Here is a 22,403-nt window from a genome sequence, read left to right as displayed (position 1 = left end):
CATTGGCAGCCTCATGCACCGGGCAGGACCTGAACCTGTGCATCCTCCTGCTCCCCAGCACAAGAGCTTTTTCTGAGGTCAATTCCCTGGGCTATAGCCAGGCTGGCTTTGCCCCAAAATCTCCTGGGGTTGCAGAGCAGTCACCCAGCCCTGGGTGTTCCTGAGCCCTTTCTGCCAGGGACCCTCAGTGGTCCCCACTCCCAGCCACTCCATCACATGGGGTGCTTGGAGCAGATCAGTGTTCCACAGAAAAAGCTGCTCAGGGGGTTAGCAGCAACTGATTTTAGGAGTTTAAATAAAATACAGGGCTTGGCCAGAGCGGACAGCAGCTTGGACCTGACCCCAGCTTTGCTGATGTTCCCAAATCCTGCCGCTCCCACCGCTGTCGGTCATTCCTGACACACAATTCCTGGGGACAGATGGCAGGATAAACCCTTGCTCTCCTCCCAGCCCACCTGTCTGATCGTGCTCTCACCCCCAAAGTCATAAACCAGAAGCAACTTTGAGGCTGCCAAGAGGGGGAAGGAGGCTCCACAGCCCCAGCTTTGCTGCTCAGGGTTTATTGCTCTCAGCAAACACATGTTCCGCATTGGAGTCCCTGCATTCTTAATGCAGCCACTGCCAGGCTGGCTCCAAACAACACAAATTGCTCTGCCAGGGGTCAGTCTTTGCTATTCACAAGGTCACTGCATTTTTGCACCTCTGGCTGCTGCACTATGGTCAACTTCTTGTTAACACAGACCGGGTCTGGAAATCCCTACAACTGTCTTCAGCCTCCCAGGGAACGAGTGGCACTGCTGGGGTGGATGGAGAGTGACATGACAAGGAACAGCTTTCCAGAGGGCGCTGAGAAATGTGCTTTTCTCAGGGAGATGAGTTCTGCAGGGGGTCAGTTCTATCCTTGCTAAATTCCATTTAGAAGAGCACAATTCCTGTTGGAGGTATCACAACTGTAACCAGTACTGGAGCAGAATTATTTCATTGTGGTACATCTTGGTACCGATCCTCTGCTCAGTACTTCTGGAAAAGGTCGGTGTTTCTTTTGTGAATGTCAGATAAACTATTTTTCCATGGGATGAGTAGGAGATGAGGAAGGGAGTTGACCTCCCTGATACCTTTTTGGGAGCATTGCTCCCAAAAACCAGCAGCTGGCTCTGCCCACCCTTGCTCTGCTTCTCCATCCTGGTGCTCTGCTCAGCTCACACTTGATGGGATGCAGGTTCCTCACCCTCCCAGGTATCCAAAGGAAAGTATTTCCCCAGCTGTGCCTCCTCACAGTCTTGCAGGACGTGCACTGTATGCTGTGAGGACAGGCACTGTTACACTCCCTGCCTCTTCCTGTTCTCTTTTTGCCCTTGTTCCACCAAATGCTGGGTGCATCCACACAGTAGCTGACTTCCAGCCCCCTCCTGTGTCTGTGGGCTCCAGCCTGGATGATGGATTGGCCTTTACCAAGCATTCCCTTGCTGACCACAGGGCCAGCTCATCCCCCTTGCCTCCAGGTTTACGAGGTACAAAGCCATGGCAGATGAAACCCATCTGCTGCAGGTGAGTGGAGTTAAGCTGTTTTACAGCTGAGGGAGCAGGCATAAATCACAATGGGGAAATTGATGGAGTTCTGGCTTTATTGCAGGGGCTGTTACTCTTTTTTCACACAGGCAGGCGGAGCATTGCTGCTCCAAGCTTGTAGTTCAGTTGTACCTTCAGGCTTCAGTGCCCTTCCTGCTCTCCCTGGGGTCGATGGCATCACTCAGCTCTCCTTTGGGCACAGGCCTGACTCTCAGAAAGCACCGTGTTGGCTCATCCTGCCACTCCCCAGGGACTCGACTCCTGCAAGTGATCCTTCAGCATATTTGCATTTGGATTTTCTTCATTCCAGCCTGGGCACGTACGGGTTCTCTCTGCTGCCTGCTCAGGACTGGCCACAGCATTTTTGTGCTTTGTAGGATTCTTTCCAGTCCCAGGGAGGTGCCAGGTGAGCAGTGGCAGTGTGTGAGGGCATCCAGAGGGATTTCACACCTTGCACTCATCGGAACCATCAACAAGAGGCTGCATTTTTCCCTCAACTCCTGCCAAGCCTTGGTCCTTTCTTCCATCCTCCTTATGCTGCCTTGTTGGCCTCAACAGCCATCTCTTAATCTGAGTCTGTCTGGGGAGAGCCAGTTGGTAAAACATCCTTAACTAACCTTGCTGTGTTCAGCCTAAAAGCAGAGCAGACCTACTGAGGTGCTGCTAGGCTTGTGTCAGCAGCTGTTCTCTTTTGTGAGAGAGGAGACACAGGTGGTGTTTGTTCCTCAGATTTGGGATTTGCTGTGCCTCCCAGTGCTGCTGGAGCAGGCTGTGGATCTCCCATATCACCATCCCTTGTCTCTCCTTTGATTTGCAGGACCCTTGCAGTGGCTCCTTGTGTCTCCTTCTCGCTCAGTTGAAAGCTGAACCAGCTGAAACTGCAGCGCTGCAGGCAAAATTGTTTTCCTATGCAGAAGCAAGAAGGGTGGGAATTTGGGGTCGTTCCTCAACAGCCCATTTGCCTTGAGTAGGACAAGAGACTCTGCTCTTGGGTTACTTACCCCAGACAGCTTCCCTGTGGGAAATGTGGTCCTTTTCCCCTCTTCTGGAACAGAGATGGGAGGGAGATAGAAGAGTTTGGCCAAGTGGATTGTGATTTGGACAAATGAATTAATTTATGGATCAGTGGGCTGATAGGTAGTTATTTTAACATCTGAGGCAAAGAGAAATTCTCCCTTCTTTTATTATTATACCTAGAGACGTGGAGCAGAAGATTCTTCATTGTTTAAGCTAGGAAACTCTAAGGCAGGTGTTGATTCCTGCTTATGTTTGGAAAAATCTGGTGGAGCCGCAGAGTGAATTCATTCACAATAAATGAAACCTAAGACAGTGGAAGGTGGTGGGTGAATTATCCATCATATAGGACGATGCTTTGGAGGGAAATGGAGAGGCTCCTGCTCTGATTGCTGGAGTCAGAGCATTATTTCTGTGTGTCTGAGTCCCCTCACTCTGCCTGGAGCAACGTGTGCTTCATGGCCCTGCAGAGAGCAGCTCGTCTTTCGTCTTCCTCGTCTCACAGCTCAGTCTCACTGATATTGTGACAGAACGTCTTCAGTGCACAGAACTATTAAAAATGTAGCTCATATGGTGCTGATGGGAGGCTGACATCTCCTGAATAATTTATTTTAACTGGAAAGATTTGTTACACTTAGGCGTTAGTGGGACTCTTCGTTTTAACTCTTCCTGAGGCGGATGCTTGTTGTGATTCTCTCGTTTGGGCAAGAAGTGGCTCAGCCCATTTGAGTCCAAAGCCATCTCCCTCAGGGACAGTCAGACTGCTGGTCATGGTCCCTTGGGGGCTGGAGAACCCCAGAAGAGCCCCAAAAGGAAGCTGGAAGAAGCAGTCACAGTTGGATTGCCCCTGCCTTGGGAACAGCGAGCATTTTCCAGTGTGGAGGACTGAAACAGGCTGCAGAATATTTACAGTAAGCAAGGAAAGCCTGGCTACCTTCAATTCCTGGCAGCAGCTCCCTTACTAGGGCAGTGACTGTAAGGACCTGCTCTGAGGAGCAGCTGCTGCCACCCCTTGTCCAGGGGGAAGCACGTGATGTGTTGCTGGGTTTGCACAGGGTCTTTTCCAGTCTTAACAATCCTGTGATTCCATTGATAGAGATGGAAGGAAGTCAGGCCATTGCTTTCTTGTACACATTCAGTAGAAACTTTGTGCAAACACTCCTGCACACAAGCCAACAACCTGAATTTCTAAATTTATTCTGGCAGAAATGCAATCATGAGGGGGGCTTATCAGTTGGATTCTTGGTATCAGTGTTAGAAAGCCCAAGATCATTTCTGTGATGATCATCTAAGAAGGCTCTTCCTCTTTTTTATCATTACACATAGAGAGACAAATCCTGCTCTCAGCTGCAAGGAAGCAATTCCCACTCAAGTCAGAGGAAGCTGCTCAGAGGGTTTATCCCATAGTTTATATACAAATTTATCACTGAAATTGCTGTACCCACACCCCATGGCTGCTTCAGCCCAGAGGGGCTCAATGCTGACTCACAAACAACTCCTCCTTGTTTTCTCTCACTCTTCTTCTTATTGCTGGTTGTGTTCCTTGCAGGGCTGTTTCACTGCCTTTCAGTCTTCCTCCAGGTTCCTACCAAAACTGAGTTTAACACCTTAGGTGAGACACAGCCTGTCCTTAAGGGGTGCAAAATCCATGTTGTGAGAGGGAATGGGGAGACAGAAATCTGCTGTTTCTGGTTTACACCTGAGGTCCTGCAATGTAGAAGGTTAGACTCTGAAGTTCTTGAAGTCAATGCCAAAATCCATTTATGGCTCCCAGCTGGCCAGGGCATCATCCCAAACAGTTTGTGGCTGATCCATTCTCCTTTTGGCCACAGATTCATCCGTCACTCTGGATCTTCTCCCTGCCTAGTCTTGCAGGGTCTGGAAACACCTCACTCTTCTGTATCTGTTTTTCCTTCAGTTAAGTTCTGAGGTGCTCACACAAAGCAGCAAGGTGTTATTCTCATTTTTCAGTTGTGGAAACCAAGAAAGGCCAAGTGGTGTACCTGAGGTCACACACCACTGTCAGAAGCAGCAGTGGGTTCTCCATGTCCTCTGTTCCTTCCCAGCCTCTCTCATAAACCCAAAGAGCAATAAAATGAAAGGTTCATGGCAAGAAAAATTGTATTGGAACTTACAGCAGCCCAAAATCAACCATGGAAACGCCCAAAATCAACCATGGAAACCTTGTGGAATAGCAGAAATCCTGGAGTTAATGAACTCTGCAAAACTGATGTGTTTTTATGTAACTAAATTCCCAGAAAAAATGAAATCTTTATTAATTATCAAGACATGAACTGGTAGGAGAGAAGAGCCAGAATCTTTAGCTCAGATTCATCTAAATCCATCACCTAGTGAAAATTTATATTACGAATAAATACACTCTAGAAACTAGTTCAATAAATTTTTCCTATTGTAACAAGTTGTCTTCCTGCTTTATGTATCATTTTAAAGGAAGGTAATTGAATACAAATTTTCTCCATCTACAGAAAAATGGACTTCCAAATGCATGTAGGTGTCTGTGAGTATCTGTGTTTTGGGGATAGTGCTGACATCTGTGTAGGGCATGTTGGACTGAGCCTGAGTGACTTCAATAGCTGCTGGAGTGGAAACCAGCACTGATCTCCAACCTGGGGAAAATTCTCCTCAATTCCAGCTTCTTTGTGCATTAGCAATTACTTTCAAATGTTTGAAACTCAATAGCTGTTGCCAGAATCTGCATTGCCTCCCAAGGAAAAACTCTTAATTTCTTTGTGTTTAGAGGCCAAATATGTGGCTGAACTAAGCTTGATGATAGCTGAGGTTTGGTTTTGGGCAGATTGTGAGTCCTTGTACAGTTAGTGCCTGGAATATGCACTGGGGCTGTGTCTGTGGAAATGTAAAAATATTACTCTTGAAAAGAAGTTACTCTTTCCCACATTTCCTGCTATGGTTAGAGGTGGTTTTCTCATTGTTTTGTTCTCAGCTGTCTCAGTGCTTTGAGCCCTCCTGCCTGAAAGTCTCCTCTTGCAATCATTTTGCAGCCTCATGTATTATGTACACATGAAAAATGCTGGGTTGAGTAAGAGCTTTCTTGGTTTCAACCAGAAAAGAACTACATGAAGTCACTGGAAAGTGACTTTTGTGAAGAAAATCTCATATATACTCATAAAATCAATCAGATATAACAGCCTTGGCTGCGAGCAGAAGTAAACTGGTCAAGTTTAAGCCTTCATGTTGTAATGCCTGTGTAATTCAAGTGCCCATTTGCACTCCGGTGCCTGTTTTACAGCATGGGGTGCAGGCTCAGGGCCACATTAAATTGTCAGATGCAGGAGGATGTTTCCTGCAGCCCTGTCCCTGCAGCAGCTGAGAATATTGCACTGCTTCAAACCTGCAAGGAGAGGGTTATAAAATTATCATGCCTGTAAATTCCAGCTGCAAACCATATGATTGCAAAGCCCTGCTCCCCATCCTTGTTTAAAATGATTTTTTCCTAAGCTTCCTCAACATCTGCCTGGCCTGGAAGTGCAGTTTTCCCTGTGCTCAGTCACACTCTCTGTGAACACCTTGTGCTGGGACTAAAAAGTCTTTTTAAAAAAAAACCCACTGTGCAGCTGATGAAGTGTTTGCTTAGGATTAGGTGCTGTAGTTAATATAAGCATTAAAAATTGTCCTGGCCACTGTCCTGTGTCACAGCAGCCTCACATTTCCTCTGCTCTGGAGACGGATGTACATCTGGTTTGGGTGGCTTTTGTCCTATTCCCTGGCCACAGAAAGAAAGAGGAACACTGGGCTTCTAAGGATGGAAAGTTATGCAGCAGTGCTAAATATATCAGCGTTTCTTGGACCTGGGCTCGGGGAGATGGGCTGTTCCAGCACTTCCAGCACAAGAGGCAGGGCTGCCCCCGAGGGCTGTGTTTGGAAGCAGGGAGGTGCATCCACGTGTAAGGGAGAGCTGGGGAGCAGGGCTGCCCCTGGGAAGCTGCATCCCAAGGCAGGGCAGAGCCCTTGGATGTGTCTGCTCTTCCCCAGAGCGATCGAGTTACACGCCCTGAGCTTTGCCATAGTAGCAGAGGAAGGGGAGAGTACAAAGGTTATGGAAAACAAAACATTAATTTTCGGGACCAGCTGTGTTACAAGCGAACTGCAGCTTTATTTATACCCACAGCCTAGTGTCCATAAATCAGGGCTGCTCTCCAGCAAGGCATTTAATGAGAACTATTAAATGATTTCATGATGTACTCATTGTTAGCATCTGATAAAAACCAGCGCTCCCTCCGAGGACCAGGAGGACTTTTCAGTTGTAGTTTTTTCGTGGGGGAAGGAGGTGTGTGGGGAAGCCAAGCCCTCAGCAGATGAGTTCTGTAAATTTCTCTGGGCACACCGTGTCAGGAGGATCCATCAGCCCAGCCTCCTGGCAGATTTCAATTAGGAACATAGACTGTGGATGTGAGCAGCCTTTGGAGTTTATGTAACCCCTTTTGTAGAGGAAATACCTGGTCTGATCTCTCCTCCATGTGCCAGGGTAGATCACAGCATTGCTGTGGAGGTGGGTGCATGAGGCTGGACCCCAGCCCATGGTGCACAAGGAACCACAGAATGGTTTGGGTTGCAAGGGACCTTAAAGTTCATCTAATTCCAGCCCTCTGCCATGGGCTGGGACAATTTCCACTAGGCCAGGTTGCTGTGGCCTCAGGGAGCTCCACAGAGCCATGCACAGCCTGTCTCCCATGTCATTCTTGGTGTTGGTGGCAGTTCCAGCCAAAGGGATCCTGGATGCTCCCTGTGACCCTGGGGCTTGTCCACACATGGTGAGGGGGGCACAGGTCCATCTTGGACCTTCCCCCAGATTTTCAGACCAGAAAGGATGGATCTGATGGCTGCACAGAGCCCTGTGAGGCTCCTTTGTCACGAGCACACCCAAGCACTAAAATCACAGGGATGGCTAATTTATGTGAGAAGGTTTGCCATGAATCACTGGGGAGGACGTTGTGCCCAGAGCCTTGCCCCTCTCCAAGTGCTTAATTGCTAATCAGAGGCTGGATTCAGCAGCTCCCATTCTCTGGCACTTTCTGTCTCCATCAATAAAACTGGAGAGGCTCTTGCTGTACAACAAAGATGTTTATCTTGCCCCAAGTTGTGGGGAGCTGTAGGAGGCTGTCCTTTCATACTGCACAGCTCTAATGGGGTAAACAGTTGCTGGTTCTTTTAGTTTCCAGCCAGATTTTTCTGAATGGGGGCTGGGAGGAGGATTCCTTAATTAATCCTTTGGGAAAGTGGTTGGGACTCTGGCTTGTTGTTCTGGGTTTGTATCTAACTAGCATCTCCCAGATGCAGAGAAGTGAAACCCAGGTCCAAATGTCACCTTGCATTTCTGCATCCCTCTGATGGGTAATTTTTCTTCCTCCTTTAAGCCACCTGTCCCTTTCTCTGGGGTGGAACTGCATGGTCTTTAAGGTCTCTTCCAACCCAAACCATTCCATGGTTCTGTAAATATTTTTTCCCTCCCCAAAAGAAGGAAGTGTCCTTTCCTGGGGAGGAAACAGCTGTGTGTGAGTGGCAGCGTGGTTTAACATTAAAGCTAATTATTAAATTCAATATAAACAATCATGAAACCTGCAGAGTATTGCATATGTGATGAGCTGCTCAAGCAACTTGTACCAAACACGTGTGGTATTTTTAAATGTTCCTTGCTTTCTCAGGACATGCCCATTTGCAGGGCCTTCAGACAACTCCAGGCTGCCTTGCTGTTTTTTCCATCCATGTGAGTGTATGAAATGAGAGTGAGGTTCATAAACAGGTCTGGAGGAAGGTTTTCCATTAGCTGCAGGTAGTAATTTATGGTGGGAAAGCAACAGGCAGTTCAACTCTTTTCATTGTTGAGCATTAATGTATAGTGCTGTAAGTTAGAACATTTCCTTTAATGTTTTACTTGATTAAGTCTCTTCCTTTGTGATGTACTAAAGCCCTTTCCACACAAGGGCTTGGGTGGTTTGTTTCAAAAAATTCTTTATTATATTTTTATATATTTTATATAGCAAACACCCCCAAGCCACTGACTGCTTCATTTTAGACTGAGAAAAAACCTCAGAGGATTGATCAGCCCTCCACAGATTGCTCTGTGCTGCTTTGAATGCAATTTGAAGGGGACTGGCTTATTGTTGGGTTGTTTTTAACTCCACAGACAAATATCTCCACCCTGAAATGCCTTTGGAATTTAGCAATATGTGCACACCACAGCCTTGGCTGTCCCACCTCCAGTACAAAGTAGACCTTTGAAGTATTTTAAGTATTAGATTTTCTCAAAGGTATTGAGCATGGTATGTAAATAGACTTCATTCAGGCCAGGTTGGGTTACAGAAGCACAGCTAAAACCAGCATTCTGGGCTGTTCATTATGGGCTGTTCATTCTACAAAGGATCAGTCTTCACTTGAAGCTGATGCAAAGGGAGGAAACTGGTCTCAACCACAATGCTCAGATAAAAGCAAATACTGCAGATACCAAGAAGGTGAAGCAGTTACCATGCCACTGCTTTTGTTTGTTTGGGGTTTTTCCTCCTCTGTTCTAAAGCTGTTGAGTCCTTTTTATTGATTTCATGGTTAAGAAATGTCCCAAGTTCAGTCTGATCCTAAGAAATGGGAAAGCCTTGCCAGCTGCCCTGGAGGTGGAGAAGCCCCTGGGTCCCCCTTTCATTCCCAGCCCTCCTGGACACCTTGCACAGCTGATCTGGGTCTTGGAGCTCATGAAGAGCTGACCCAGAAACCACCTCAGCTCTACAAGGGTGAATGTGGCAGGGTTTGGAGGCAGCAGTGGTGCCTGGTGCTGTTCTGGGTGTGCCAGGTGTGGTACAAACTCATCCTGCTGGATGATTTTGTGGTTCCAGGCTGTGGTTTGCTGTGTGATAACAGCCAGCAATAACCTGCTGTGGGAAATGCCCAGTAAGTCCCACAAAAACTAATATAAAAAAGCTGTTTGGAAGTGGCCATAGTATTAACCATTGTATTTATGAAGGTGGAAGGGACTGACAGAGAAAATGATGCTGGAGGATGTGCCAGTTAGCACAGGACACAGACTGAACCTGTGCAACTGTGCAACTCCCTGAACTGAAACCAAGCATCCCAAACCCAAATATTCATCACTCAATTGTTGCAAATTTGGGGATTATCTCTCTTTGACAACATGCAGCAAAATCTCCGTTGACATGACAAAACTCCTGGAAGGCTTCAGCCAGGGCTTGGCTCTGGGCCTGCACCGAGCACACAGCCAGTGGGACCCTGGAAGTCAGAGCTGGAAGGAAGCAGGTACAGCCCTTGGCCTGTTCTCTGTGTCCAGCCCCAGGGCTGGCTGCCAGCAGCGTGGGGATTTAATCCCTGCACTAACACTGTTAGCTCAGTGCACTTCCCATAATCCATGCTTAAGCACGAGCCTAGCTGTGGTTTGACACCTTGAAAAATGTGCTCGCTGCCTTCCTTCAGCCCAGGCTCCCTCCTGCGTCCTGCTGGGGTGGAGGGGAGCCAGGAGCAGCAGCAGGAGGAGCCCAGAGCCATCCATGCAGCGCTGGTGTTTCCAGGGCAGCAGCTCTGCACATTCCCTGCAGTGCTCCAGGGAGCCCTGGGATCCTTGGGCGAAGCGCGGCCCGTGAGCCTGGCCTGTCCTCATCCTGTGAGCAGCTTCCCACATTGTGAGCCCCATCTGCTGAGGACATCCTGCCTTCCTCTGCAGGGAAGGTCCCCATTGCCAGGTAAAAAATGAAAGGGATCCAGTGTGGGCTGGCTGTGCTGCTCCATACAGAGCTGTGTTGTTTTCTGCTGGGTTTAGGGTCTTACACCCCAGCGACCCCACTCAGTACCCTGGAGGCTGCAGGCACAAAGTTCCCTTCATTACCTGCTCAACAGCTCAGCAAATCTGGGCTTTTTCATCTGTGAAATGAAGCAAAAAGCAAACCTGGCCAGCTCTATCACTTCATAGAATCATGGAATAGTTTAGATTGCAAGGGACCTTAAAACCCACCCAGTGCCACCCCTGCCATGGACAGGGACACCTTCCACTGTCCCAGGTTGTTCCAAGCCTCTGGAACACTTCCAGATATTGGTAAATGTATCTCCCAAGCAAATGAAGTTTCATTTCCTTGGCACTGTGGTCATGGAAAGGAAGGCAGGCAGACATTCACGCCATGCAAACTTCCAAAGAGAAGATTGTGAAGATCTCAATTACAGAGTTGCTTAAGCAAATGAGCCATAACTTGGAATAACTTTAGTAAAGTTTCTGATTTAGAAGGGGCAGGAGTTTCTGAGGAGCGGGGCTGAGGTATTTGGGTGGCTCTGCATGCTCAGGTGTCTCTGAGCCCTCCCAGAGGGCATCAATCATGCACTGACTCCAAGCCAAGGCAGAACTCTTGGGGTTTAGCCCAAATACATATTCCCTTTTGTTATATCAGTTCAGCATGAGCACATTTAGTGTTCCTGACATCCTTGAGTGAGGTTGGATGCAATTTTCCTATCTGGAATCTGGTCTGGGAAGAGAAGTCAGACAGACCCCATGCCGTTGCCTTGTCCAGGCCGAACAATTTTGCAGACAAAAATATAAATTTTGCCTTAATTTTCCTGTGTAGGTGCTTTTCTGGCTTCCCACGTGAGAAGGGTTTTGGAGCAGGGTGGTGCTGGCTCCCCACACGTGTGTGAATTGGCTGTTCCTGCCCTTTGGAAGCAGAACTGGCTGCATGTCTGTCTGCTTGGGTTTCCTGGGAGTGGCACAGATAGCTCATAGTTTCATTCTCATTTAAAATTAAAGCTGATTTAGTGAGCAGCATCTGGAGACAAATATTATTCTCCTTAGGGTAGCTCAAATTCTTCTTTGGTGAGAAACAGTCTTTTAAAGCTGTAACTTGGAGTGTCTTGTCTCTAGAGTTGCATTATCAGTGCCAATCTGGCCTAAGATTTTTTAAGTCTTAACTTCTCCAAACAGCATTTAAAACCTTAAATTAAGGCTTCTTTCTTTTATAATCTGCAAAGCTCCTTTTTTGCTAGAATCTGCATCTGCCAGAGTTCTGTGACTTAAATCTCCGTGAGATGCTTTGCAAATGTGGAAGCCAGCTTTCATTTTACACCTTTCACAGGGATTTTGTAAGTGATCTATTAAAGGAAAGCAATGAAATATTCTCTTAGGCTAAGGTCTTTAAAAGTATCTACCAGAGTAAGATGTCTGAGCACCACTGAGCTTTACATTGAACCCTTGAAATTAATCTTTCTCACTCCTGTGTGATATTAAATCTGATTAATAGCTAATGCATCAGCTCCATTTAAGATGCACATCTGTTTGTGTGTATGCACAAAGCAAATATTTATGTCCAAATTCTTTCTCAGGGGCGTTTAAAATTATTTTCTACTGAATTGAGTAAGGTCATCTGACAAAGCCAAGCAGGTCATCAATAATTAATCCAAGCAGGCAGAGCTGAGTCTCAGGGTGCTTGGAAACACCCTGTTAGAGTGGATAGTTTGGCAGAGCAGGGGCAATTCTCAGATTTTCTCAGAAAACAAGCAAAAGTGCTTGTTTCACTTTTGAGGGGGAGAGGGAGGCTTTGCTTTTATTGGAAACAGCTGTGCTGTGCTTGCTCTGCAGCACTGGGTGCATCCACATGTGCACTGAGAGCTCCTGGTCCCCCAGTGCACCCAGGCCAGCCAGGGGATCATTGCATTCATGGCTGGCATTCATGGCTCATTTCCAACAAGGGGTTGGATTTATCTCACTCAGCTTTATCTATATTCTATGAAAAGTTAGATTCTTTACACCTAACCCTAGCTCTGGCTGTCCAAGAACTGGCTCTGGGGTATGAGCTTGTCATCTGGTTTGAATAGAGTCAGTAGGGAAAAGAATCATCTCTTCCAGAGGTTATTTCCTATCCAGACTTGTTATCTTAGAAACTGGGATGAACATGGGATGAATAAGTAGGGGGAAGAAAGCTGGTGAAGGGGCTGGAGCACGAGTCCCATGAGGAGCAGCTGAGGGAGCTGGGAAAGGGCTCAGGCTGGAGCAAAGGAGGCTCAGGGGGACCCTGTGGCTCTGCACAGCTCCTGCCAGGAGGGAACAGGGACAGGAGGAGAGGGAATGGCCTCAGGCTGGGCCAGGGGAGCTCAGGGTGGACATCAGGAGGAATTTCTCCATGGAAAGAGTGGTTACACATTGGAAGGGGCTGCCCAGGGCAGGGTTGGAATCCCCACCCCTGGAGGGGTTTAAAGGACCCGTAGATGTGTTACTTGGTGACATGGGGCAGTGCTGGCCTTGGCAGTGCTGGGGGCACAGTTGGACTCAGTGATTTCAGAGGCCTTTTGATTCTGTGGTTCTTGGTTAGGTTCAACCTAAGGGATTCTGTGGTTCTGTGTGTACTTTTCCCTTTCCCCTTTCCCCTTTCCTGTCTGTCCAGAGCAGGAGGCTCCTGGAGAGGTCCAGGTGACCACCCTGGGCAGAGCATCTTGATATTGGACAGACAGCTCTGTGTGAAATGGGTCTGGGCCAGCCTGATGGGAAGCCTCAGGTGGCTGAGGGTGAATGTTCAGCTCTGCAGTAGCAGGAGCATTTTGTGCTCTCAGATGTTTGTGTTTCCTCTGGCTGTTCTGGTTGGCCTAACATTGAGTACATTGAACAGATATTGCCAGTGCACTCCATCACTGTGTGAGATGGATTGCAGTGGTTTCCATGGGGCTGAGCATGGCAGTTCCTGATGCCGTAACTCCCTTCCACCTGTGTCTTCCAACCCAGCATGCACCACCCAGCATGGAGCCATGATGGCTTCACCTTTGGATTCAGGCTTGATGGGACCTCACCATCTCAGAGCCCACAGGATCCCTGGATTGTGGGCAGAGGAGAAGGGACAGAGCCCCTTGAGGCAGAAGGGACTGACTGGGTGTCCCCCATCCTGTGCCCAGCAGGTTCCAGCTCTCCCTGCCCTGCCAGCTGTTCCCAGGACACGTGTGCAGCTGTTTTGGGATTAGCAGGCTGGAAACCAGTCCAAAACCAGATCAGGCATGTGTGCTGCTCCCTCTCCTCCACCACAGTGCTGGTATGCACACTTTTAATGCCTGGCCCCTGCTGAAGTGCTCTGGCTGTGCAAGATGAGAGAGCTGTGCAGTTCTGACAGGAAAATTGCTGCCCAGCTGCCGGAACACCAGTGCTGTGCTTGTTTAAATATTTGTTCAGACCAGCTTCACTTTCCATGAGGGGTTTTGGAGGTAAGGGAAAGAAGTCAGCACTGATAAAATCTCGGGCTCTGGTGTAATGACATGAGAGCATTTAGGCAGGAGTACCCTCTGTCCCAACAGCAGCACTTCACAGCACGTCTTCCCATCACCACTCTGCCTTCCTCTGTCCCTGTTTCTTACTGTGTAGATGTGTATATATCCTCTGCACAGACTGTCAGGACTTTTGTTCTCCAGAGCTTTTAATCTGGCATGTTCACATGTGCTGGGTTTCCTGAGAGAGAAAATAAAGAGGGATGGGTGGAGGGAAGCAGCTGCCATCAGATCTTCCTCAGCTCTGTGTGCTCAGATTGCAGGGTGCACTGAATCCTGCAGAGATGCCAGGAACTGGGGTTCCTCAAGGGTTAATTTGCAATCACCACGAGTAAATGGCATGCCTGTGGAGAGAACTATGGGAAATACTTGTGCTCTCTCCCAAGTTTTTATGTGAAACCAGGGAATTTGGCTCCTGCCAGCCTCTAGCTCCTGATCTGTTCTCTCACCTCTGCTCATTTAACTTCTTCATTTTGACAAAGTCCCACTTGTTGTCCCTGAACCTCTTCAAACCTGTGGTTACAATCCCCATTTCCAACCTCTTCCTTGCTTCCCAAAGTGATGTCCTGCACCAGATATTGGCAGTTTAAAAAGACCTGGTGGAAAACCTGTTAGAGCAGAGTGCAGCAGGGACACCAGGCACCCCTCATGTATTTCTTTTAGCCCTACCAGTGCTCTCAGCACCTTCTTCTGAGCAGTTATTTCTGGAATTGTCTATCTGAGAGCTTTGGTTAGAGCATCTGCATGCAGCCAACTGATTACAAACTAACAAATTCCAATTAAACACTTCTAATTCAATTTTCAGCACATGTATGTTTGAAAAGTACAAGTGCTCACCCCAAGAAATGTATTAAAATTCAGAAAAACAAAATGCTGGAGGATGGCAACTTTCCAGTGCCTAAAGGGGCTGCAGGAGACCTGGAGAGGGAATTTGGATGGGGCATGGAGTGACAGAATGAGGGGGAACAGCTTCTCACTGCCAGAGGGCAGGGTTGGATGGGATTTTGGGATGGAATTGTTCCCTGTGAGGGTGGGCAGGCCCTGGCACAGGGTGCCCAGAGCAGCTGTGGCTGCTCCTGGACTGGAAATGTCCAAGGCCAGGCTGGACATTGGGGCTGGGAGCAGCCTGGGACAGTGGAAGGTGTCCCTGCCCATGGCAGAGATATCTTTAAGGTCCTTTTTAACACAAACCGATCCAGGATCCTGTGATTTCTAGCACTTGGCTATTTTATTTTATTTTATTTTATTTTATTTTATTTTATTTTATTTTATTTTATTTTATGCAGAAGGATAACTCCCTATGCCCTCAATCTTAGTATTGCCCACGTGTTGAGATGTATTACCTGGAGAAGTGTTGGACTTAATCTGGTTTATTCTGCTCAGTTAAAACTGCAGCAGTTTAACAGAAATGGGAGCAATTAAGTCACAAGCCCACAGACTTCCTTCAGGTGTTAGCAAACAATTTGGCTGTAATTTCCACCCGTTTGTGGATGCTTGAATTTAAATGAGTCACAATTAAACACAATTAGTGGGAGGTAAGAGAGGAGGAGTGGAGGATGCTGGTTTGCTCTGACGCAGGTTTGCTTTGCTTGGAGCTCTCCAAATCCAGTCTTTTAACCACAAAAGCCTCTTCCTATCTCGGGGGTCTTCCCATGATATGAGAGGGTCCAGGTATGGGTTTCCTGGAGTTCTGGGAGCTGCTCCAGCCCTGGGTGCTGTTACTGACTTTGGTGCAGGTTTTTCTCTAATTGTATGATCAGGAAATGTGCTTTACAACCATCCCTCAGCTGTCCATCAGGGACCTGTCAGTCATTGTGATTTATCTGGGTTTTCAGTGCCAAACTGATTAAATTGCAAGTTTCACAAAAGAAAAAAAAAAGAGAGTTTCACTCATGGCACCAAGTTTAATTATTGCATCTTTCCAAAGCAGCCAGCAAAGGTTACAGTGTCTGTTTGCATTCCTCATAAAGAAAACCTTGTTAAACCCAGTCTTGCATGTTTTACAGCCATGCTAAGAGCCCCTGAAGAATATTCTGCCAGGAGAAACGGTCTCAGTCTTTTTTATCTCATTTTATGGAGCAGGAATTGGTGCTGTTGGTGGGGAGTCTGAATGGTGACCCAGAGATGCCTTGGTCCAACAGAGGGTGACTTGTGGGATGGGGTTTGCTGTGTGACAGAAGTGGTGCAGAGCTGGGATGAGGTTTGGCAATGACTGCAGCTCTGTGGCACTGCAATGTGGGACCATTTGTCTTTTCCAGGTTCACTTTGGTGCCTTGCTTTGGCCCTGCTTGGTGTTTTCCTGCCTACCCCAGTTTCTGAAGGGCTGTGTCAGAGCTAATTTTAACCTGTGATACCAACCAGGTGTTGATCAATGCCTGTCTGCTCTCACTCTCGGGCAGGTTTCAGCAGGCTGAGCTGGATCCCAGTGCTGTTTGTGTGACCATGACTATCAAATGTCAGCTACCTCTGTGTGAGAAATAGCTACTCACTTTTCATAGTTCAGGAAGGTTTATTAAACCTTATCAAAAATACAACAGAAGACTGAATAAAAAAAAAGAGTTACAGCACCGAGAGCAAAAGATTTTCCTCCCCATGCACTCAGCCCCCTCACAATGGAGGTTCTCTGTTTTTAACTTTTAACCCCTCCCAAAGTTCTGTCCATCGACTCCTTCTTTACTGTCCAGGGGTGGAGATCTCCTCAAATCCTGACTGGAGGTGAGATGTCACCACAGTGACAAGCCAGCCCTCCCAGGTGTCCCAACCCCAGCTGGCCCTTGATAACCATGGGAAGGGGTATAACATAACTATAAATCTATACAACTTTTCTTAACCTATGTATATTATATTTGTCCATTAATTGTGAGAGTCAATCGTGGTGTTACTCATCTATCACATCCACTTGGCCTTTTATCTGTTAAATGTTTTGCCCATGCAGTAACCCAGCTGTTTCCTTTTTGTTCCCCATGTTTTGCTGGAGAAGAGCACCAGAGAGGTGCTGAGAAGGCTGTTCCAGGGTGCCTAGGACAGCATTGGGAGGGCCTGGAGCTCAGGCATCCCCTCTTAGCTCCTGGTGGGATGGTTTGCTGCCAGCTCATAGAGAATCAGTCACATCCCATGTTCTGCAGGTGCAATTCCCTTTCCAGCAGTAATTCCCTGTGGCAGTGCCATTGGAACTGGCTGGCAGCACCATCCAATCCTCTCCAGCCCTCAGACCACACCTGGAATCCCAACTGCTGTGGGAAACAAAAGAATTAACTCAAAATCTGGGGTTTGGGGTCATCTTTCCTCTGCATTTGCTTCAAAGACTCCTAGTAGCTCCTGAAAGGACCAGGCAAGCCAGCATAGATCCCTTCATCCCTCAGAGAGCTCAGCTGCAGCTGGGAGAGCCATCCCAGAAAATTGCCCAGAAGTTGGGACAACTCAAGACCATTCCTGATGCTGAGTCTAGGCATGGAATCCACCCTGTCAGAACAGTGCAAATCTGAGCCACACAGTAAATGAACCTTCTTTGTGCAGGAGCTGATTTTTTAAACCAGCCCTGTACAGTTTGGTTGCATGCTTCAGCAGGAGGAAGCCATCATTTTCTGGCAGGCAGCAGCTCTGATACTGGAGCTTCCCTGATAACTGGAGCTTCTCTTCCCAGGTGAAGAGTTAAAACTGCAGAGCCAATTTTCTGCTCCTCCCTGATGTCTCCAGGTGCAGCACTGATCTGAACTAACCAGTTTAGTGTGGGCTGAGGGTCTGGCTCAGGGCACAGGGGCCACAGAGCTGCTGCAGCCCTGACAGTGATAAATAACGCCTGGGAGAGGAGGATGTTCAGGCATCGCCTGAGGAGCGTTTGATGGACACAGGACCACTGTTTGAGCTGCATCATGTTAAAAATGGCTCATATTGTTCATGTGCTCTGGTCCTTTTGGGTGGCTTTTCTTCTCCTAACATCACCCTGTGTGCCCATAAGGACCACCCTGGCTTTCAGAGGCATCCTGTGCTAACCCACTCCATTCCCTGCCAGCAAGGTGGGCACCAAAGGCAGTGCAGAAGTGTCACATTCACAGTGCCATGGCCAGTTTGGTCTGGGAAATACTGTGCGCTTCCAGGCCCTGGTGCTCAGCCACTCTTCGTGGAAAAATGAGTCCTGCTTTATGGAAGAGAGTGTTTCCCAAGGCTGTAGTTGATTTTTCACAAGCAAGTTTGTGCACTGGCCAGCAGTGCTGACAGCTCCATGTTCAGCTGCAGTATATAATTTTCTGTCATTTTGATTTATGCTCTTCTCTGTAACCAGAGCCCCATATGAGAAAAAATATCGGAAGGAGTCGGTCCTAAAGTTAGCTCAATGCTAACTTCTTCAACTGACCTAGCAAATTAAAGATATTTTTAGATTTTATTATTATTATTATTTATTTCTGGAATGTGAAAGAAGAAAGTATTAAAAGGTGTAACCTTCACTGTCAGTTCTGTGACCTGCAGTTCCATGGGGTTCTTGTCACTGAGAGAGAAACTGAGCTGGACCCGTGAGACCAAAATCTGCTCTTGGCTCAAGCTTCCACCTGCACCCAGTGCCCTTGTCCACCCACCAAAGCAATGCCCAGGACATCAGGGCAGAGCTCCAGGGCACTGCTTCACCTCAGGGCTTCTTAAAACTCCCTGTGGCTGGTGTTTCTCTTAGGAAAAAGCCCAAATTCCCCAGGGAAGAGGCTGGTGTAGAACCATGGTCTCTGCTCCCTCTGGACAGCAGAATAAGGGCTCATCCTGCATTTGGGTTTGCCCAGAGGTTTTATGGCACAGCTCTCTCTTTTGCCTCTCTTCTGGCACCCAGATTTGGGCTCCTGAGTTGTTGTGCTGCATTTGGAGCTTTGTTTCTTGGCATTAGAGTTTGGGGGTTGTTGCTTGCAGTTCCCTTTCTTTGGATGCTTCAAGAGCAGCCCTGAGCCAGAGCAGGGAGCAAACCCATCCCTTGGCTGGTTTTGTGAGCCACAAAATGCCTGTGAGACAAAGGAAGGGGCCACATGAAACAGGGATTGTGGTGGCACTGACAGGGACAAAAGCCCCACACACAGCCCTAGGGAAAGGCAGCGGAGCAAGGAAGTGTGTTTAATCCAGCACTCTGCTTTCCTGCAGAGTTCAGACAACTTTATTTATTGTGTTTTAATATTGACTTCAGTGGAGCCAGGAGTGTGATGTGATCCCGTGGTATTTGGGCAAATGGGTAAAAAAATATATAATTATATATATAATTATATATATATATAATTATATATATATATTTATATATATATACATATATTATATATATAAATAAATATATTATATGTATTAAATATATATTCTATATTATATATTTTAATATATTAATATATATATATAAAATATATATAAAATATATATTTTATATATTTTAATATATTTATATATACATACACACACGCCCTTTTCACAGCACCCATTAAGTGTGTACAGGACTTTTCCCTGATGACTGGCATTTAGCAGCTGAGTTACAGATGGATTTCTGTGTAGTCAGCACAGATATTAATCACAAAATCCTTTTAATAGATCAAAGAGTGCTGTGTAATTGAAAATTTCTCATAGAAGCATTCATTTCAGGCAGTTCTTAGAATTTTCTCCTAATGTGTAATCTAGGAAAGGAACATTTTTCATTGTAAAATGCAAAGAGAAGTTTTGTTCGTTGCTTTTTTTAGTTCTCCGCTCAAATTAGGGATTAGTGACAAGAAATTGATATTTTACAGTATGCCCATAGTTATTTTTGTGTTCATCAAAGCCACTTGGTTAAATCAAGAGTGAGCAGTAATTACCACTGAAGGGATGGGTACACACTGGATTTTTACTGGCTTTATGTGTGAAGGCTTTTCTCCATCAGCAAATGCTTTTTCAGTTGAGAAAAACCTAAAAAACATCGTAATAATTATTCTCATTGCTCCCTAGCCCTGTAACAAGATGGAATTGGGATATTTAAAGAAAGACCCATCCACCCTTTAAATAAGATGCAGAGTTTGCTTCCTGGAGCCTGATGCTGAGCATGGCTTTGCAGGTGACACAAGGAAAGATGAATATCGGCTGAAAATACAAAAATATTTCATTTTTTCTAGTTCATAGCCCAACTTTGCAGCAAGCAGAGCCTCAAGCACACAGTGTGGGCTTCCAGAAGAGGCCATGCCTTTGTGAGGAGCAGGGCTGAGAAAAGAGCAGGAAGGAAACAGCCCTGGGGAACTTCAGTGCTGGGACAGAAGAAGTGATTGTGATTTGGTGCTTGTACAGACAAGTGCTCACCAAATCCTGCACATCATTAATAATAATAATAATCATCTCTGTGCCTCCCCTGCATCCGGTGGGAAATGCATCTTCCCCACGGAGAGACTGTGCTAAATAAAGGTTTGCCCTTCCCAGGGAGCAGGAGAGGTGGGAGGTGGACATTTGGGCTCCCATCTCTCTCCCAGAGGAAGGTTATTAAGTATATAAAGTACATATGTTTTCCCTTCAGCAGCTGTTGGGTTTCTCAGCCCAAGAGCCATAACAGGACCATGAGGTTTGGAAAATTTCTGCCTCCCACATCTGCCCCCTCCCCAGCAGCAGTGCTGCTAAATCAGCAAAATGGGATTGTGCAGCTGTGCCTCGTTAGGCCAGCGCTGCTAATTAACTATTGGCAAAAAATGGCTTCAAGTCACTCTGCTTTGGGGTGGTGACTTGGTGGAGGGTGAGGCTGAACCTTCCTCTCATGGTGTTTCAAACCAGCACTGCTGGGTTTGCAAGAGATGGTGGTCCTGCAAAATTAAACCCTGGCAGAACCTTCCTTTTCCCTGAAGTGGTGTGAAGACTTTCTGTGTCTCTAGGTTGAAAGGGAATAGTTCTTTTCTCTGCCTATTTCTAGATAAAACCTGGGAGAATAATTATTTGTAATTTTGTAGGGTCCCAGGCTTGCAGTGAGGTCCTTACAGCAATCCCTGCCTGGTGCTGCTGTTGCCTGGATGAAGAAATGCCGTGTAAAGTGCAGTGCATTGACTTGGATTAGTTAATTAACTAATTGGAAATTCTCTTCCAATTGAGGTTTTGCAAAGTTTTGCCGAGCTCATTTGCACAAAGGACATTGGATCCACCTGGGCATGTGGGAAAAATCTGGGTGTGGGAGAGAGAAAGGGGAAAAGCAAACAGAAGAGGGAGGAATGTGAGTCAGGAATAGAGTGGCCAGAGAAGCAGAGAGGTCACTGTGCCCCTGTCCCTGGCACTGTGAGGGCACACCTGGAGTGCTGTGCCCAGCTCTGGCCCCTCAGCTTGGGAAGGACCTTGGGACACTGAGCACATCCAGAGGGGCTGGGAACACAAATCCTGCGAGGAGCCCCTGAGGGAGCTGGGGGTGCTCAGCCTGGAGAAAAGGAGACTCAGGGGTGCCCCCATCACTCTCACAGCTCCTGAAAGGTGCCTGTGCTCAGCTGGGGCTGGGCTCCTGCTCCAGCAGCACTGACACAACCAGAGCACACAGCCTCAAGGGAAATACAGGTTGGATAGCAGGAAAAAGTTTTTCACAGAAAGGGTGATAAAGCTCTGGAATGGCTGCCCAGGGAGGTGGTGCAGTCCCCATCCCTGGGTGTGTTTAACAAAGCCTGGAGGTGGCACTGGATGCCAGGGTTCAGTTGAGGGGTTGGGGCTGGGCTGGACTCGATGATCTTGAAGGTCTTTTCCAACCTAGAAATTCTGTGAATTCTGTGAACCTCAGGGGTGCTCCATTGGCTCTGCCTGGGCTCTGTGGGCAGCAGGATGACATGGGACATGGGGGCTCTTTGGCATCCTGCCGTTGCTCAGCTGTGCCCCTCTGTCTCCTTCCAGGCCGTCCGATGAAAACCACCCCGAGGTGAAGCCTGATGCCTACGTGAACAACCTGGCTGAGGCTGTGGACATCATCCTCCAGGAGATGTAAATCCCAGCAGGAGCAGGGGTGAGGCCTCACATGCAGCCCCTCCATGGATCCACTTCATCCTCTCCCACCTCCATCTTACCTGAATGAACCCAGCCCAGCCTTGTCCAGGGTGGTGGGCACCCACCTTCTGAAATATTTCACATGATGCTACTAAAATGATCTACTGAACCTCCCATCCAAGGGAACACCAAGCCTGCTGTCCACTGGCAAGTCTTGAATGCCCTGCCCTTGGTGCCTGTGAGGGGCCTCAGCCTCCTCTGGGTGATGCTGGGGGGCTGTTCCCCCTTTTTTATCTTTGCTCACATTGGGGAGGTGGGAAACAGGGAGCCTGGGCACCCCTTCCTGAATGGATTTACCTGTTTAACCCCCATGTCCTGTGCCTTTTGGGGTGGCTGTGTGGGATGGGGGATGTCCTTGGGGGCTGATGGAGGCCACCAAGCTCCTGTGTGTGCCTCAGGTGGCACAAAAGCCCTGAGGAGGGGACAGCCCCACGTGCCCTGGCAATGCAGGAGCTGTGGTTCTGCCAGGACCAGCCTGTCTGGAGCAGCCCCAGGAGGGGGCACAGGAATCAGTAACACATTAGGGAATAACTGCCCCATCCTGTCAGGAATAAACCCTGTCCTTTGGA

General features: G+C 47.6%; 1 protein-coding gene across 1 annotated transcript in view; it reads left to right on the top strand.

Annotated features, from left to right (window-relative positions):
- Positions 1–22,403, top strand: part of LHPP (phospholysine phosphohistidine inorganic pyrophosphate phosphatase) — a 72,507-nt gene extending 50,104 nt beyond the window's left edge. The window contains exon 7 of the mRNA XM_054277050.1: positions 21,685–22,403. Within this exon, the coding sequence (XP_054133025.1) occupies positions 21,685–21,775 (91 nt within the window). The 3' untranslated portion in view covers positions 21,776–22,403. The remainder of the gene's footprint in view (positions 1–21,684) is intronic.

This window comes from Melozone crissalis, unplaced genomic scaffold (assembly GCF_028551555.1).
Source record: "Melozone crissalis strain CALT ecotype California unplaced genomic scaffold, PUWL_Pcris_2 ptg000019l_1, whole genome shotgun sequence".
In the NCBI taxonomy this organism is placed as follows: Eukaryota; Metazoa; Chordata; class Aves; order Passeriformes; family Passerellidae; genus Melozone; species Melozone crissalis.
The sequence above is the reverse complement of the archived record's forward strand: the minus strand, read 5'-3'. Positions and strand labels throughout refer to the sequence as shown.